The sequence below is a fragment of the Galleria mellonella genome, unplaced genomic scaffold (assembly GCF_026898425.1).
Source record: "Galleria mellonella isolate WM207_F2 unplaced genomic scaffold, CSIRO_AGI_GalMel_v1 utg182, whole genome shotgun sequence".
Taxonomy (NCBI): domain Eukaryota; kingdom Metazoa; phylum Arthropoda; class Insecta; order Lepidoptera; family Pyralidae; genus Galleria; species Galleria mellonella.
Window position 1 is genome coordinate 1,156,495 of NW_026442023.1, and position 19,871 is coordinate 1,176,365.

The following is a 19,871-nucleotide window of genomic DNA, read 5'->3' on the forward strand; positions in this document are numbered from 1 at the left end:
AGCTCCTCTGTCACATCCAAAAAACAGACGTCGGCATAGTCAAGTATTGGGAGTAGTAGAGATTGTGCGAGCATGATTTTAGTATTTACTGGGAGAAAGTATTGAAGTCGCTTGAGAGAGTGAAATGTAAAGTGCATGCGTCTACTGAGCTCATTTATATGACATGTCCAAGATAGAGTCCCGTCCATTATGAGACCAAGGTTCTTAACCTTCTCGCTATATGCCACTGGAACTCCATCGTAGTAAAGTGGCGGTATCCCGGTCCAATTCAATCTGCATCGCATCCTGCTGCTGCCAATAATGATAGCTTGTGATTTAGCAGGATTTACGAGAAGACCAAATGTGTTAGCCCACGATTGTATTGCAGATAAATCCTTATTTAAGACAGCAATGGCATCAGACACTTCGGACAGTGCAAAGTGTCTGTAAAGTTGTAGATCATCCGCATACAGATGGTAGGGAGAATTAATGATCCGAGAAATATTGTTTATAAAAATTGAAAAGAGTAAAGGAGACAGCACGCCACCTTGAGGTACACCGGCAGTGAGTGGAGACCAATCCGATGAAGCATCATTGGCTCTGACACACTGCTGACGACCGAAAAGATAGGAAGAAAACCATTCAATAGCAGGAGAGGATACGTTTACTACACGGAGCATGGCAAGCAAAATGTCAAAATCTACTGAGTTAAAAGCGTTAGTAAAGTCAAGAAGAACAATAGCTGTGAGATTAGTGTCATCCATGGCACGCCGAATGTCCTCAGTAATATTAAGTAGTGCTCCAGTAGTGCTATGGGATGGACGGAAACCTGATTGGAAAGGGCATAACAGGTGATTGGCAGTGAGATACTGATGTAATTGATGGTGAACTACTGATTCAAGGACCTTAGAGAGAATGGGGAGAATGGATATGGGACGGAATTGGGAGAAGCTGGTCGGATTCAGAGTTTTGGGAAGTGGAATAATAAAGGCCTTTTTCCACTGTGTCGGGAAAACATTGCATTTCAGTGAGTAGTTTATAATGTGTGTGATTACGGGCAATATCTCATCCAACACCGGCAGAATCATATCGAGGCTTAAGTTGTCACTGCCAATGGCTTTGGTAGATATGGAACAGATAATTTTTCTGACAGCATCTGTGGACACTATACGGAAAGTAAATGAAGGGCAATCAGGCACTTCGGCATCAGAAAGATATGAAAGAGAGTTGGCCCTAGCAGAGTTACTTAAAGAAGAGGGAGGAGTAGAAAAGTGAGTATTTAAACCATTAAGGTCCAAGTTATTATGAGATTGACTAGAGGATTTGCCTATGCCTAAAGATTGCAGAAATTTCCAAACTTGCGGTTGGGAGAGGTTTTGAATGGTAAAATGGATATAGTGGCGTTTGGCATCCCTACACATTCTGTTGCAGATGTTACGTAGTTTCTTATAAGCCTCAAAATTAACCTGAGACCTGTCGCGCTTATACCGGGCCTTTGCTCTATCACGCTTAGCCATAGCTCTTCTAATTACTGGGGATAACCAGGGAGCTGGTGGATGCCTAATACGAACAGGACGAATTGGAGCATGAGTATCGTACAGTTTTAGTAATTCCAGATTTAGGATATCCACCATTACGTCAACGCTATCAGCAGAGAGCAAACTCGACCAATCGATGCGCCCCACATCCTCTCTCAAACGACCCAGATCCATACGCCGAAAATCACGAAGCAGACGAACCTTGCTCTTAGTCTTAGGAGGGCGTACCCTATATGAAAGATATACTAGATCATGGTGAGAAAAAGGAGAACACATTTGCCCCTGAGAAATGGCCATATTAGGATGAGAAACAATTGTGAGATCAATAAGGGAAGGTTTACTATTAGGGAAATAATGTGTCGGATTTGGCAATGTGAGTATTTGAAGATTTAGCGCAGTAGTTAAAGTCTTAAGTTTACTAGCTCTGTTGTCATTCCTCAACATACAAGTATTTAAATCTCCCATAAGAACGACATGATCATACTGAGTCACTAAATTTTCCAGTATATGTTCTAAGGTGCCAAAGTAATCAGTTTTGTTGGAAGGACAATACAAAACACCAAGTAGAATCTTTTTATGGTGAATCTTCAAAGAAAGAAACAAGTATTCGAGAGAACCAATATATCCTGGCTGAGATGCACAAACCACATCCGCAGCAATGTGATCGCGAAGATAGATCCCCACTCCACCTCCGCCTGTAAGAATCCGATCGTTGCGAAAGAGTTTGTATCCCGGAATGGCACAACTGACAGATGGTAGAGAGGGCTTCAACCATGTTTCGGATACAAGTATACAATCAACTATGCCAGCGCTGAAGGATGTGAGAATATCAGGGTAATGAGCTATAATACTCTGAGCGTTAATATGCACTAGGGAAAGGAATTTGGAATGGTCAGTAAAAGCAATAAGCAATTTATTTTCAAGAGGGTCACCATCAGATAACGAAGAGTCATGACTAGAAGCAGTATTAAAATCATCAGAGGAAGAACAAGAAAAATAATCATCTTGTATATTCATAAATACTTGTTAAATGTATAAAAATAATAATATATTAATAAATAAATATTAGTAAATCTATATTATCGCACTAAATATATCCTATATAAAATATTAAAAAAAAAACAATAATAAAAAAATGCTTAATTTCTGCTTAGGTTGACGCAACGAGTTAAGTTCATACCTACTACAAAAATATCACACACAAAAAAAAATATATCAAAAAAAAAGAAACATAACAATCATCAAACATTTACAAAATTGAGAATAGTGGGTACGGAATCCAGAACTGCAATAACTAAACGCAACACTGTAATTGTATTTGTAACTGTCAATTGTCAGTGGCTACTGACAATTGACAGCTCACACAAGTAACATTTTAAACAAAAAGACGGTTTACAAAATTGGTATCTTAAAAAAAAATTTAAATTACCCTCAGTCCGATTATTTAAGTGAGAGAAAAACAAATTATGAATGTGATAAACAAATAACTTTGTATACAAAATCTGGATCGTAGAATATTTCAAACTAATATCAATCAAATTATTTAAGAGAGAAAAAACAAAATATGAATGTGATAAATACATAACATGTTCAGTGTTACTATGCTTAAGAGAATACAAACAAAAAAAAAAACAGTACCCACAGTTTTTAATTCCCCACACTCTAAAAAGTACCTCACACAGTGTATACAAAAAAAAAAAACAGTATTTTATATAAGGTAATGTTACTGTAAAAATTTAAGTTTGTGAAGCTAGACTGTACAAACATTTTGCCAACAGAGTTATACAGCATTAGTCGCGAGATTCTTGGGATATAAAGAGATCATATGCTGCAACTCAGACATTGAAGCAATTTTCTTACGATTTTTATTAGGAAGAAGGATTACTACAATACCATCGGAAGACCAGCACTTCTTCATCCCAAAGTGATTTCGAGCTGCAACGAAGACCTCTTGCCGTAGTTTAGTTAAAAATTCTGAAACGCTTACTTTGGAACCTTTTAATGTGGTTTTGGCCTTCCATACTGTAGATCGAAGATGCGTTGAAGAAAATCGGACGAGAATTGGTCGGGCTGTCTCCTTCTTGAGACCCAATCTGTGACAGGTTTCTATAGCTTCGGGACTCACACCACTCAATTTCATGCGATCAGATAGGAGTGCTAAAAGCTTACTACGAGTATTCTCATCATCTTCCTCCTTGATTCCGTGGAAGAGCAAGACTTTCCTACGTGAGTGAGTCTCTAATCGATCCAAACCCAGCAAAAGTAGCTCAACCTGCGACTTGATCATTCCCAATGACTTCCATATGAAGCTTTTAAATGATGCGTAATCTGCAGCCAAAGTTTTCACTGTGGTTCCCGAAGAAGCAGATCCATGCTGCTGGCACCCTTTCTCATACTCCTCCATCCTACCCTTGAACATAGAGGCTAGATCGTTAATGCTCTTCATAAGCTGCTCTGCTGTAGTATCCATGGTGACGTAAGTTTTGTGAAAGTTTGTGAAAAAGTGTGTTATGAGCCAACTAAGTGCAGATTAGTTTAATTTTAACACATGTATATTTTTTCTATTTTATTTTAACAAAATTTTGGGAGCACGTAAAATTTATAACCACTTCTTACTGCGCCTACCCGCATCCCGCAAGTATATTATTATTATAATTAGAGATTATAGTTCTCAACAAATACGTTCATAAGTATATATTTTTTTATACCACAAACAAGTATACAGCATGTCTGAGGGTAAACAATTACTGTTTATTATATCTGATTATTTTTGTAATTGAATTTTACTATTTACTGATTTTTGTACATGAATTAAAATAACATAATACATATAACATATGTCAATGCTATTTTTTATGATTATTTACATATAATATTGTTAAAAGATATTTAAGATAAAATATTATTTGTTAATATAGGATATGGTTCATCTATGCACCAAATTTCATTCAAACCTCTTTAACTGCGGTTGTTTGGAAAACATTAACACATTTTTACATCTATAATACATACATTTGCATATTATAAATGTATTAAAATGTTATTAAATATCTTTTTTTACAGTTGTATCTAAAAATTGTGAACTTATCCATCGATTTCTTGTTTAGGTCCTGACTTGGTAGTTTGCGACGAGGGTCACTTGTTAAAGAACGAGAAAACGAGCCTGTCGCAATCTATGAACAGAGTGAAGACGCGCCGTCGCATTGTCCTCACTGGAACGCCACTACAGAATAATCTCAAAGAGTGTAAGCTGCTGTTTTCTTTTTTACATTTTTTTTTATGCAAGTTAGAATGGCAAACAAGCTGACGGCCCACCTGATAGAAAGTGGTAACCATCGCCTATAGACATGACCAGTACCGTGGTCATAACAGAGTATACTGTTTCGCCAATGATACCTCCCATGCATTGCCATTCCTGAGGACTCAGGTGTTATTCCTCTGTACCCAGTAAATTCACGCCATATCCCACCCTTCAAACCGAAACACAGCCATGCAAACACAACTGCTTCACGGTTGAAACACGTTTGGGACAGAGGTACCCAAGCAATCGACTTTTGTACAAAGTCTCCCTCTGGTTGTATAATATTTTTATAATAATATTTAGTTGGATAATATTAACCCTCTGTTACCATCCTTCATATTAAAGACGTCAGACTAATCTATCTATCTATACTTACACTAAATCTGTGGAGAGGTCTATTCTGTACATGAGATATATTCCAAAATAACTATTTTGGAAATATATTTCATGGAGTTATCAGAGATGTTATCAGGGAGTGATTAGTGATCGATACTAATGCCAAAAATACAATCAGTAAAATTTTTGTCTGTCTGTCTGTATGTTCGTTATAGAAACAAAAACTTCTCGACGGATTTTAAAGAAACTTGGTACAATTATTCTTCATACTCCTGGGTAGGTTATAGTATACTTTTCATCACGCTACGATCAATAGGAGCAAAGCAGTGAAGGGAAATGTGTCTGTTACATCAAAACCACTGAACCGTGAGGTAGGACATCGGCTACTTATTTTACAAAAAGCGACGGAAACGCGGACGAAGTCGCGTGAAACAGCTAGTATAACATAGTATTCTTTGGAAATCTTTTGATGTACTGTGCTTTATACCCTTAGTCCCCTCTTATATAATTTTGGAAAGGTATTGTAATTTAATCCGTGCAATTAAGGAAACTATGTTTAGACTATCATTGGTGGTGATGTCATATTGACTACTTCATTTAGGTGGATTATAATGTTTTATATAATATGTTATATACTATTGTTTAATTTTACAGATTACTGCATGGTACAATTCGTGAAACCGAATCTATTGGGAAAGTACAACGAGTATCTGAATCGTTTTGTGAACCCCATTACCAACGGACAATACACTGATTCTACGGAACACGATATACGGGTGATGAAGCGACGTTCGCACGTATTACATAAAATGCTTGATGGTGCAGTGCAGGTAAGACCTTATTTTTTTTTTTTTATATGACTTAGAATGGCAAACAAACTGACGGCCCACCTGATGGAAAGTAACCGTCGCCTATAGACATGAGCAATACTATAACAGACATGGATACCATAATGGACGTAACAGAGTATACTGATTCGCCCATGATACCGCCCATGCGTTGCCATTCCTGAGGACTAAGGTGTTATTCCTCTGTACCCTGTAAATTCAGGCCATATCCCACCCTTCAAACCGAACCACAGCCATGCAAACACAACTGCTTCATAGTTGAAACACGAATGGGACAGAGGTACCCAAGCAAACGACTTTTGTAAACTTGTTATTGTATCTGACATAAGTATGCAAATTCTATACTTGGACCTCTAGACAAATGGCAAACGAATTCGCCGATGGAATCGACATCGCTAGCGAGTCCGTGAGATAGAATGAGATAGCAACGCCGGGTGACTCATTCCAACATACTTCGTTTGCCACTTGCCTAGAGGGCCTGGAGTTATTCTATGATTTCTTAAAAAAAAAATGTTATTCAGCCATTGTTTCAACTTATCATCTTAAAAATAGATTATTATTTCTTCACTATTAATTTTGTGATAATGTTTCAGAGGAGAGATTACGGGGTGCTAGCGCCTTTCCTACCTCCAAAGCACGAGTATGTACTGTTCATCACTCTAACAGAAGTACAGATAAAACTCTATCAGCATTACTTAGACAACTACTCTAGAAGGTATGTTTTATTAACTGGTTTTTATAATACTCTGATGGTAATACCATCATTATTTGAGTCATTGGGGTCGTTTCTGAAGCGTCATTTCTTTAAACATACGTACATACATACTCCCATTAGGGTAGGCAGAAACAATGGAACGCTACATGCTTCGATTCAAATAAACCTCTTTCGCTTCTTTTTTCGAAAGTAATCTCTTAATATAAAAATTTTAATTGTTAATTTCACGAAATAACTTTTTTATGGACCATCCTAAATTTATAGTTTTTTTTTTACTTCATTCTTTTAGAAATTTAGTTCATATTTTTTTTTAATGAATGATAATGGAATGGTAACCCCACCTGCGCTATCAGTATACACCGGTGGGGCACCAGTGAAGGATGATAGGTGAGGATGAAGCAGGTCAGTTAGCCCATCGTGATAAATTCACTAACGAATCAAACACGATGGTTTCCAGGGGGAACCGCGAGGAGGTCGACCTGTGAGGGTATATATTGCTAACAATAGGGTTGCTAATCTCTATTACTAACAATCTCTTTCCCCCCTTTAGTTCATGTTACTCTTTATACTTAAGATATTGCTGTGATATCAAGTTTAAATTTTAGAGATAAGTTTAAAAAAATGACGCCACGGAATCGGTTTCCTTATTAACTATATGTAAATCTCACTTATCATTACCATTATATCAGCCGTGAACTGTCCCTTGCTGATTATAGGCCTCCACCATAAAGGGGGGTTTGTTAGTAGTTGCCACACACCACCACCAACAAAGCCTAATTGCGGTTGCCAATCTGGCAAATGTGGCAACTACTGGCAAAGCCCTCTTTTTGAGAGAACCCTGAATTCAGCAGTGGAAAGTAGACAGCTAACATGATGATAATGATCTAGTATTTATAAATATTTATTTATTTTATTTCGAAATATTTATTTTATTTGTGCCTAACACACCAACAGTATACATATTATACATAAATTTTTTTTTTGTGTAGTATGCTGATATGCATACCTATAGCAGGCGTACACAACATTGACTACAGATTACATGCATATAAATGTCATAATATAATTAATATAATAAATTAAATTTACAATTACATATTCTTTATTACAAAATTCAATTAAATATAAAACAAGACTGGGCAATACCATCAAATCTACATGGTCTTCAGTATCTTACCGCGAAACACTGCCAACGAGTCATGGCTTACGTCTATATTCGGCTCGAAATCGCATATTTTGCAAGCGGAGCATTCAATCCTAAATTAGTTTAGCATAATGGCACATAAAATATCTTATTGATGGGATACTTAGGGATACTGTGAGAAACTACATATTTAATTTCACTCAAAAGCTCAGGATAGTCCATAGTTTATAAATATATGTATATATTTTATCTATTGTATATATAACTATAAATATATAATTTATCTATTGTGAATGGTTATTAAATAATATAATTCATCACCAGACCACTGCCGGGCAAGTCGTCGGGTTTCCTGTTCCCTGACTTCCAGTCGCTGCAAAGGATATGGACGCACCCGCTCGTCCTCAAATATAACTCGGAGCGGTACGAGATCATGCAGCAAAAGAAAGTAAGTCTCCAAGCAATGTTTTCAAAAACAAAATTCTAACATAAATATATTATATGTTTTGTTCTGACTAAATTTCATTATTTTGTTGTTGTGATATTTGAGTAATTATCGCTCAAAATACAACTCTCGTTTCTTTAAATAAAAATGCTTTCTTGTCACTTTCTTTCAAATTAAGATTTTCGTTGGGAAGATAGAGATGAAACACGTCGTTAGCTGCAGTAAGTGTATAGACCAACCCCCTTATCCATAAAAACTAAAACGTCCTACAAGCCTACTTTAGCTATTAAAGTATTTTGTCACATTCTTTCAAATTAAGAATTAAGCGCCAAAGAAAAAGAGAAAACACTTAAATAGCTAGAATGGATTTATAAGAGATTTAACGTTTTTATAAATCAGGACTAATTATTCATGTTGACTTTATTCACGTTTTAAATTCGGGGATACTCAACTAATTTCAAAAGCTCGAATTGTTGACGATTGGCGCCTTACTGTCCGGCTCGACTCACTGAAACTGCGTAGAGATGTTGCGTCTCTGTGCATCTTCTATCGAATTTATCATGGGGAGTGCTCTGAGGAATTGTTCGGATTGCTACCTGCTGCTGATTTTCACCATCGTACAACCCGCCATAAACTAAAATTTCATCCCTACCATCTGGACGAGTGGCGGTCCTCCATCGTGCGTTTATCAAGGCACTTTCTTCCACGCACAACCACTCCTTGGAATCAACTTCCAGCAGCAGTATTTCCGAACCGATATGATAATAGTTTTACTTTTAGTAATAATAGTCAATCAATTTATATATTTCATTTGTCAGAGGGAGAGAGAAGAAGAAGACTCGGAAGGATCATTGGCCGACTTCATCGATGACGGTTCAACATCTGAAGTAAGTATCTTAATTTCAATCCATCCATCATTTCTAGGAGTCAATTGGTTTTTTTTTTAACTTGGGTGGTAATCAAGTCGTGAATACTTGTAGCTGCAGAGGCCTTACTTGTAAAGTTGGAACAACTCTTGTGATACGAAGATCTTGTTATTGGAATAGCAAACAGTTACATATACAGATATTTTGGTATATAGTAATTAGGCGTGAATTTACTGGGTACAGAGGAATAACACCTGAGTCCTCAGGAATGCCAACGCATAGGGGGTATCATGGGCGAAACAGTATACTCTGTTATGTCCACGGTACTGCTCATGTCTATAGGCGACGGTTACCACTTTCCATCAGGTGGACCGTCAGCTTGTTTGCCATTCTAAGGTACATAAAAAAAGGCATAGGTAATATTTATACCGCTCCGATATCTATATTTTTTTAATGAGTGATAATGGAATGATAACCCGCGCTAACGGTATATACCGGCGGGGCACCTGTGAAGGATGATAGGTGAGGATGAAGCATGTCAATTAGTCCATAGCATCGTGACGAATTCAACAAGAATTGTTCACAATTGTTACCAGGGAAAACCACGTGGAGGTCGACCTGATAGGTATTGCTAGCAATGGGTTCATTAGACCCCCATTACTAACAATCCCTTTCCCCCCAGACACATGATATCTATATATTAGGTTTCTCTAGGCATTGATATGGCGGAAATTGACTCATATTTCGATATCGATCATACCGGTCGGATATTGATATTCATTTTGCTCAGAATCCTCATTTTGACATTAATATTGGATAATAAACATCCACATATGTACACATCCATTTTCAAATCATTTTTTAAATCATTTTCAAAAGAGGTGATATAGAAGAATTCATTGCTTGAATATTTCTGCTCTGTATTATCTGGTTGCATTGCGTGCTATATTCCGCTTTGAAGTGTGACAATTTTAATTTACTTGATACAGTGACTCAAGATTTTTCTTTACACGACATCTCCCTCGGGTAACTGTTTATAGACATTGTTTGATAAATAGGAGACAACGACAGAAGAATCAACAGATGAGTTATCGGATATGAGCGACGACAGTAACAAGAAAAGCAAGAAGAAAAAGTCGGGCAAGAAGAATAAGAAGGACAACAAGGGGGCTGCGCGGAGAGGGACGAGAGCGAACCCAGGTTTGTTGTTATTTGCTATCTATTTTTTTTTTAATAATTCCTTCGTTACTTTAATCGTAATGCTAGTATCGATATTTCTATAATTAAACTACAAGTCAATTACTAATTTAAGCATTGTTTCTAAACTATAGGGAGAAAATTATAGTGACTTCAGAAATACTTATATACATAACGTATTTTACTAATTCATACAAGACTGCGTATGTATATTTCGACTACTGCGCGTATTAGGATTTGGCGGGACTGTAACTCTAACATTTATAACATACCTTCTTTTAATTATTAGTGTTTTTCAAAAATTTTCTTTTTAGTTCTTAATTCGGTTGTATATTTTTTATGTTTATTACTTCATAACTCCGTTAGTTCTGAACCGATTTGGGAATTGTTTTTTTTTTTTTTTTTTTCTGAAAGCATATACTTACAGATTGGTCCCATTGAAACCTAACTGGTTTTTTCCACAACTGAATTCAGTTTTTTCTTTTTAGTCTTTTCTTTTTAGTTTTTTTTTAAATATTTAAAAACACATTTAAATTATTAAATTATTTAGTTTTTTTTTTCATATTGAAATTCTAGCGTAAACGATAAAAGTTTGAATACATGCACTTTGCGCTTGCCTAAAGTAGATATCTAAAGTAATTTTTTTTTTATACCACTGAGGTGGCAAGGGGTAAATGTTTAAATTCTATAATTCTAGAATTAACTTTGTCTATAGTGCTTAAACATTTGTATATCATAACGTAATATTTATAATACAGTGGAAATAGAAGATGATGACATACCAGAAGTGCTGGAAGTGAAGAATGAGAACCCGACCGAGTGGTGGATCAAGTTGGTCTCCGACGATGAAGTCGAAGACATGAGGAACTCGCACAAACTCGTTCTACTCTTTGACATTCTGCGGCAGTGTGAGACGATTGGTGATAAGTTGTGAGTAATTTATATCATCGTTGTTTTTTTTTTATACAGCTTAGAATGGCAAACAAGCTGAAGACCCACCTGATGGAAAGTGGTAACCGTCGCCTATAGACATGAGCAGTACCATGGACATAACAGAGTATACTGTTTCGCCCATGATACCCCCCATGCGTTGCCATTCCTGAGGACTCGGATGTTATTCCTCTATACCAAGTAAATTTACGCCATATCCCACCCTTGAAACCGTAACTCAGCCATGCAAACACAACTGCTTCACGGTTTAAACACGAATGGGACAGAGGTACCCAAGCAATCGACTTTTGTACAAAGTCTCCCTCTGGTAAAATAAGTTGTAATATTAATATGTGAAATAATTCGTTGTAATAAGTCTTTTTTTTTTAATGGAAAGAGAATGGTAACCCAGCCTATACTATTGGGTACCAATGAGGAATTATAGGTTCTGTTTTTTTAATGGGTGATAATGGAATGGTATCCCCACCCGCGCTATCGGTATACACCGGCAGGGCACCAGTGAAGAATGATAGATGAGGATGAAGCAGGTCAGTTAGCCCATCGTGACGAATTCAACAAGAATTGTTCACGATGGTTTCCAGAGGGATCCACGTGGAGGTCGACCTAATAAGGCATATTGCTAGCAATGAAGCTGTCAAACTCCATTGCTAACAATCCCTTTCCCCTCAGGAATTATAGGTTAGAATGAAGTCAAAGTTAGTTAATGTAACCACGATTCATATTCATAAGAAACTATGATCAGAGGGACCGCGTAGAGCTCGACCTGATGTAAAAATTCATAAAAATCCCACTAATGTGGTTGTATTCTTATAGAAAGGAAAATGGAATGATGACGATGATGATGATATCAGCCGTTACTGTCCACTGCTGAATATAAACCTCCTCCTGTTGCGAGGTTTTGCTAGTAGTTGCGACGCTTGGCAGGCGGGTTGGCAACTGTAGCTAGGCTTTGATAAGGTTTTAAAAGGGATGTTGCCGCCTATGCTTGACTCATTAATTTCCCTTAGTTGTCTCGTAAGACACCCACAGGAAAGGACAGGGTGGCCTATTCTATACCAGATCCACACGGTAAAATGGGATACCTAAATAAAACTAAATATTTACTAATACTAATATTTGACTGCCATATTGGATTCTAATATAATTTTTGTGTTTTAAATTGTTATAAATTGAATTGATTGCTTAGTGGATTGTTATCCATAATGTATATAGAGTAATAATAATATATTTATTCTTTCTTATTCCAGGCTTGTATTTTCACAATCATTATACTCATTGGATCTTATCGAACATTTCCTCGGGAAAGTAGATGAGGCTACACAAGAGGGGCGTATTGATGAAAAATTAGGAGGACATGTTGGTAAGTTATAATAACAAGTATATATATAAAAAATTCTAAACCAACTTTAGACTAAAATGTGAACAAACGAATAATTGACAAGACTATAGGACAGTCTGCTTATCAATAGTAGTATAAATAAAAAAAAAGTCTTTGGAGAGATTTTGCATCACTCTGCGTGTTCTACCGCCTGTACAATAGATTGTGCTCAGAGAAATTGTTCAATATGATGCCCACAGCCACTTTCTACCATCGTACGGCTCGCTATCGACAGGGAGTTCATCCTCATGTCCTACAGCCTCAATGGTCGCGTACTGCGCGGTTTTAGAGATGTTTCCTCCCACGAACAGGTTGTGGAATGAGCTCCCTACCGAGGTTTTCCCAAGAGACTACAGCATGGGGTTCTTCAGGGTCGGCAACGCACGCATCATACCTCTGGTATTGTAGGTGTTCACAGGCTACGGTAACCACTTACCATCAAGTGGGCCGTATGCTTGTTTGCCACCTTAGTGGTATAAAAAAAAATTAATTCATTGAGTGTTTCTTTAATAAATTCAACAAAATTTGGATCCCTTTTCGTGACGAATAGAAATTCGAATAAATTAGGAAATTTTATCTTTATCTGTACAGTTTTACCTTTGAACATTCTATAGTTTTCTTTCAGCTTCTCAAAGGTTGAATGTAAGAGTCATACAGTTATGTTTTTTTTTTTTATAGTGCAGAGAATGTCAATAAACGCTAATAGTTCATTAAATGAAATGTAATGACTGTCGCCTATAGATATAGACCCTGGAAATGTACAGATTTTTATACATATTTTTATATAAAAAAAATCAGACAGGGTTTAAATCTTGTTATTAGTTGAACTTCTGTTTCTTTAGACTTCTAATTAACAACCGTTACCCGCGGCATCGTCACCATATGGAGTTATATTTTCACTAGCTCAACTTGAAAACGTTGTTTTGTTTCTTTTTTTCTTATGAGGATTATAACTATACCAGAGGGAGACTTTGTACAAAAGTCGTTTGCTTGGGTACGTCTGTCCCATTCGTGTTTCAACCGTGAAACAGTTGTGTTTGCATGGCTGTATTTCGGTTTGAAGGGTGGGATGTGCGTGAATTTACTGGGTACAGAGGAATAACACCTGAGTCCTCAGGAATGGCAACGCATGGGGGGTATCATGGGCGAAACAGTATATTCTGTTATGTCCATGGTACTGCTCATGTCTATAGGCGACAGTTACCACTTTCCATCAAGTGGACCGTCAGCTTGTTTGCCATTCTAAGTTGTATAAAAAAAAAACTAACCTATTTTTACCAGAGGGTGACGTTATACAAAAGTCCTCTGTTTGAATACCTCTGTCCCATTCGTGTTTCTACCGTGAAGCAGTTGTGTTTGCAAGGCTGTGTTTTGTTTGAACGGTGGAATATGTCAGTGAATTTATAGAGTACAGAAGCATTACCTTAGTCTTCGGGAATGGAAATGCATGAACGATATCATGGGTGACATATTACATTCTGTTATGTACATGTCATAGGCTAAAATTACCACTTTCCATCAGGTGCGACGTTAGCTTTTTTGCCATTTTAATTTGCATAAAAAAAAACCAAATTGAAGTGAACAATGGAATTATAATCATCCGAACGTATGTCCCGGTTGCATCCTAATTGGAGCCCAGGGTACGTTTGCAAGCGACACCATATGTGACTTGACAAGATCAGATTTTTACAAGAGTGACTGCCGTCTGACCTCTTAACCTAAAGGAGAAAGTTTCCTTGTTATATGGGTGCTTGTAGGTACATACGCCTTTAAATTTCTTCTTTAGCGTATGCAGGATTTCCATTTCCTCACGATGTTTTCCTTCACCGTTTAAAGCGAGTGATAATTTAGAAAAATTGCTAAATCCGTACATAAGTTAGAAAATAACTCATTGGTACAGGCCCCAGCCGTGACTCGAACAAAGACCCTCAAGCACGAGAGTCCGGTACAAATACCGCTGGGCTATCACTACTTTTTGAAGTGAACAATGGAATGAAATGTACAAATTTACAACTTTTGATTAAAATCGATTTTGGAAATTAGCTTGATAAACATTGTCATACACATTTTTATATGTTTAGATTTATAATACCACTGCCTACTGTAAATTATTAATATTGTTTGCAGGCTCATGGTCACCGGGAATAGATTACTTCAGATTAGACGGTTCCACATCATGTGAAAATAGATCTATATGGTGCAAGAATTTCAACAGGGAAGATAATCCTAGAGCTAGGTATGTAATCTTACTTCATCATCATCATCGTCATATAAACTGTTACCTGTTCACCACTGAACATAGGCCTCCCCATAGAATGTTATAAGAGACGAGGCTGTTCGATTTTAGGGCGGAATTTCTCTAAATCTGTCTTGTAAATTACTATTTGAATATTTGATAATTTCGTGAAATAATTATTTCATTGATTATCATAAATTAAATGTATATTAATTTTGATTTAAATTTAGTATAAATTAGTTCATATTTGATAATGAAAATGGTATTGTAACCCCGCCTGCGCTAACGGGATACGCTGGCCGAGCACCAGTGAAGGGTGATAGATGCGAATGAAAACAGGCCAGTTAGCCCATCATGATGAATTCATCAGGAATTAACCATGATAGTTTCCAGGGAGAACCGCGTGGAGGTCGACCTAGTTGGGTATATTGCTAGCAATGGGATTCTCAGTCTCCATTACTAACAATATCTTTCTCCCCGATTAGTTCATATAGGTTCTTAAAGATTTCGTTGTAGATTTTTATTACGAAGCGAAATTCTGAACACAGACATATACAGAGGTATAACTAGGCAACTTGGATCTTCACACGTCTAACAGTGTTGGTACATTTTCGTAAAAGAAAGAATAAAGTTTTAAGAGTTTTGAATTATGTATAGTATCATGAGTGAAACGTTATACACTGCAGGTTGTTCTTAATATCGACGAGGGCGGGCGGGCTCGGCATCAACCTGGTGGCCGCCAACCGGGTCGTCATCTTTGACGTCTCGTGGAACCCCTCGCATGACGTGCAGAGCATATTCAGGGTGTACCGGTTCGGCCAGAAGAAGCCCTGCTACATCTACAGGTTTCTCGCTATGGTGAGTTCATTCAGTATTTAGTAGGTACCTTTTCCTGGAACTTTGTGCGCGACTCGCGTAATCATAATGGAATGGTAATCCCGCCTGCGCTATCGGTATACGCTGGCGGGGCACCAGTGAAGAATGATTAGGTGAGAATGAAAAGACAGGACAGTTAGCCCATTGTGATGAATACACCTGGAATTCAGCAGGATGGTTTTCAGAAGGAACCGTGTGGAGGTCGACCTAATATGGTGTATTGCTAGCAATGGGACTGGTAGTCTGCATTACTAACAATCCCTTCTCCCTTATATTCTCGGTTTTCATAATGCGGCGCATAGATGGAGTAACAATCGTTTTCTCTCACGATAGGGCACAATGGAGGAGAAGATCTACGAGCGGCAAGTAACGAAGCAGGCGATATCGAAGCGCGTGATCGACGAGCAGCAGATCGACCGGCACTACGCGGAGAACGACCTCGCCGAGCTGTACAAGTTCGAGCCGACGCCGCCCACGCCACGCCCCCTACCGCCGCTGCCCAAGGACCGGTTATTCGCTGAGATGCTCAGGGAACACGAGGCGCAGGTGTGTACGGCATAATGCTTTAATTCGTTGAGTTCAGTTTGTATATCTTCTCCATACTCATTTGTACTTTAATATGCACTGATTTAAAAAAAAAACTAGTGGTATTTCGGGAGTCCCGACAGAAGTTAAGAGGTGTCGATTACGGTAACAGTGTAGCGGGTTCAATGGTTTTTTTACCATCTCAATAAATGCCAACATGCATATGTATCTATGTACGTACATACACAATGTATGTAGATACTTATATACAGAGGTGTCGGGTACGGTAACGCTAAGTGTCGGAGAAGGTAACCAACCATTGAGGTTGATTACCTTCTCAAAAAATGCCCAACGCGCCTAAAGAAGTTTTCACTTAAAAAAAAAAAAAAAAACATTTTCATCGAACGGCTTTTAACTCATCTGTAGAATTTTATTTTTAGCACATTGTAACTTTCACAGTATAATAACAAGGAATATTTTTCAGTGTTCGTATCCATTTTTTAAAACTATAAAAATAAAACCATATTTAAAACTATGGAGAAAAATTCTAAAAAGAGTTTTTGGGAAAACAACCGTTTATGAATGTTACAGAATGATTGTAGTTTGTACAACAAGATATTTACGTTTCAGATCTACAAGTATCATGAGCACGACTCGCTGTTAGAAAACAAAGAAGAGGAGACTTTAAGTGAAGAGGAACGCAAGGCGGCTTGGGAGGACTTCGAGAATGAGAAGAACCGACCGCCGCCCGCGCCGTTCCCCTCTGCCTGGCCCATGCACAATGGAATGGGTTAGTTTTTTTTTTTTTATCTTACAGTGAATGAATTAAGAAAGAGATTTATGGAGCATGAATGAATGGAGGTGTCGTTAGGGGTCGCCCTAGACGGATGTATGTGGTCTAAATAAGTAGATGAATGGGAGGAAGCGAAAGAGGTCTGTTTTGAATCGGAGCATTTCGCATTTTATTGTTTCTGGCTGTCCCTGATTGATCTGATATGTATGTATAAATGGTTATGATTGCATGTATGCTCGAATTTTGGCAATGTGTTAGCTAATTTTGTTTGGTTGAATACATTTCAATACAGTTTTGTTAGATTTGACTACAAGGCGATCATATATTACAAATTTGACAGTAAACATATGCTGTCGAGTTTTTTTTTTCTTGTTTGGAATAGCCTCTTTTCGTAATAAGGAACATGTTACTTTTAATACAACTAGTTTTCAATGTGGAGATTATAATTCGAATTTCGAATTCGAGATTAAATTTAGAATTTTTGCACTAAACTACTTTTTTTTGTGTAAAAAAGTTGGAATAAAAAAAAAATGACAATGTAATATGTATATAGTTCCAGGGTTATTAGCGCAGCAGCAACAACAGTTAGCGTACGCGGCGCTGGCAGCCATGTTGAGAAAAGACATCCCCAACATCAACGACAACCAGATACGGGATATGCTACCGCTTATATACAACAGTAATCCACAGGTACGTACACCAATCCGCTAGTGAGCCGCCCCGGCGTCTCTCGGTAATATGCAAATGCCTGACAGTATTGCTTTTCGCAATACAATTAGGAAATTTTGGACATGACCTTCATAACACTGATCTAATTAATCATGTCGCACAAAAAAAATTCATTGTTTAGAGGAAACTATTGCGGCGATATTAGAAAAACATACGAGAGAAATGAAAAAATTCAGAAATTTTATTCATTTAAATAATAATTTTAAACATCCAAGTGAAACAAGAAACAATGTGGAAGTGGAAGGATGTGGCTACTTGGTGGATCTTGTAATTAATAAAAGAGGACAATCAATACTAGTTTTTTAATAACTCTATACATTATACTTTTTTACACCACAGATAAGACAACCACAGAGTAATTATAAATACATCACAGGCACTAGCAGAGTTCTAGCTAGACTAACCTATAATAAATGAAAATTGTACACTGAATGATGTTAGATGAAAAGATCTAGAATTTATGTAGCCGATGTCTTTTTTTTTTTATTTTCTTTTGGGCTCATATCACAGTCTGTTTCTCGTTGACCCATATCTTTTATGCTTTCACCTTGCCTTACTCTACCGCAACGATTCCTAAAGTGGGTGGGTGGGAATATAGGGTTTCTGTAAAAAAGCCACTGGAGTTCCGCAAAATTATTTATACGGTTAAATAATTTAATGCTTCATATTAAAAGTTAAAGAAAACTATAAATTTTTTTTTATATTTTTTAAGTATTTTTTTTAAACCCAATTGGTTAGATTTTTTTCCACAGTGATGTAATTTTTATGTATTTTATGTATGAACAATTTATGTGTTTTATTTTATGATCTGGCCCCTCTATATTAGTAATTATATATTAATATATAAGAATTATATAAAGTAAAAGGGGGTAAAGGTATATAATTTTAATCATTAACATTTATTTGTTCAGATGTTCGGTGGATATGACTATGGTGTAAGTTTCATGTCGATTTTTAGTCCACTATGGACACAAAACTCAGGGGGCTATAACAGCCACTGTGTCCGATTCATATAATAATTTGACAAATGAAACTGTATAGTATCCTATATATTAAAACTCGGCCGGTATTCTAAATGAATTCTAATATGACTCGCGTGAAGTGGCTATTTTAACCTCCAACTAAATGTCACCTAAATAGATAAACACTTCTCGAGACTTCGAATTATTTGTATAAAATATATTTATATCTTTTTATTTACATCAGATTTGCATTGAACATAAAGATAGGCATAACTTAACCTAAATACTAATTATCCACCCTTTATAGATATTTGGTTAAACACTATAACTTGTTAAATCTCCTTAAATTAAATCGTAAAATTTTTACTCACAATTATTTAAATTGTCCTTAAATCATGTAATATTGAGAATAATTATGTAGTCTACTCGTGATAATGATAATATAATTTATAATAAAATTGTTATTTAACAGTTGATGCAGAAAATGAGTGAAATATACAAATACGCGCAACCCGGCATGATGAATCCTGGAATGATGAACGCCGTTATGAATCCAGGTAAGTTAGATACATTTGTACAGAACAACGACTTTATTGGTAATGGGAAGCAGTCTTTCTTAGTTGGGGTACTTCTCGAGGTTCTGTAAGAAGTAAAAGTAATTTATTTCATTGTTAAGAAAGAAAACTTATTGACGATTTACCTGATAGAAAGTATCTAATGTCAACAATTAATACTTGAAATGCTACAGACATTATTGGCCTTTTAAAATTTTTCAAATATTTTTTGTCATTAGTCAATTTATCTTTTTTTTTTTATACAACTTAGAATGGCAAACAAGCTGACGGTCCACCTGATGGAAATGGTAACCGTCGCCTATAGACATGAGCAGTACCATGGACATAACAGAGTATACTGTTTCGCCCATAATACCCCCCATGCGTTGCCATTCCTGAGGACTTGGATGTTATTCCTCTGTACCCAGTAAATTCACGCCATATCCCACCCTTCAAACCGAAACACAGCCATGCAAACACAACTGCTTCACGGTAGAA

At 36.8% G+C, this 19,871-nt stretch overlaps 1 protein-coding gene across 1 annotated transcript in view; it reads left to right on the forward strand.

Annotated features, from left to right (window-relative positions):
- Positions 1–19,871, forward strand: part of LOC113513002 (transcriptional regulator ATRX homolog) — a 49,710-nt gene that overhangs the window by 17,281 nt on the left and 12,558 nt on the right. Inside the window, 15 exon segments of the mRNA XM_052893659.1 lie at positions 4,625–4,762; positions 5,809–5,984; positions 6,596–6,717; positions 8,186–8,309; positions 9,125–9,193; positions 10,231–10,372; positions 11,128–11,299; positions 12,568–12,680; positions 14,826–14,934; positions 15,621–15,792; positions 16,144–16,356; positions 16,966–17,125; positions 17,682–17,818; positions 18,769–18,792; positions 19,292–19,376. Of these exon segments, the coding sequence (XP_052749619.1) occupies positions 4,625–4,762; positions 5,809–5,984; positions 6,596–6,717; positions 8,186–8,309; positions 9,125–9,193; positions 10,231–10,372; positions 11,128–11,299; positions 12,568–12,680; positions 14,826–14,934; positions 15,621–15,792; positions 16,144–16,356; positions 16,966–17,125; positions 17,682–17,818; positions 18,769–18,792; positions 19,292–19,376 (1,956 nt within the window).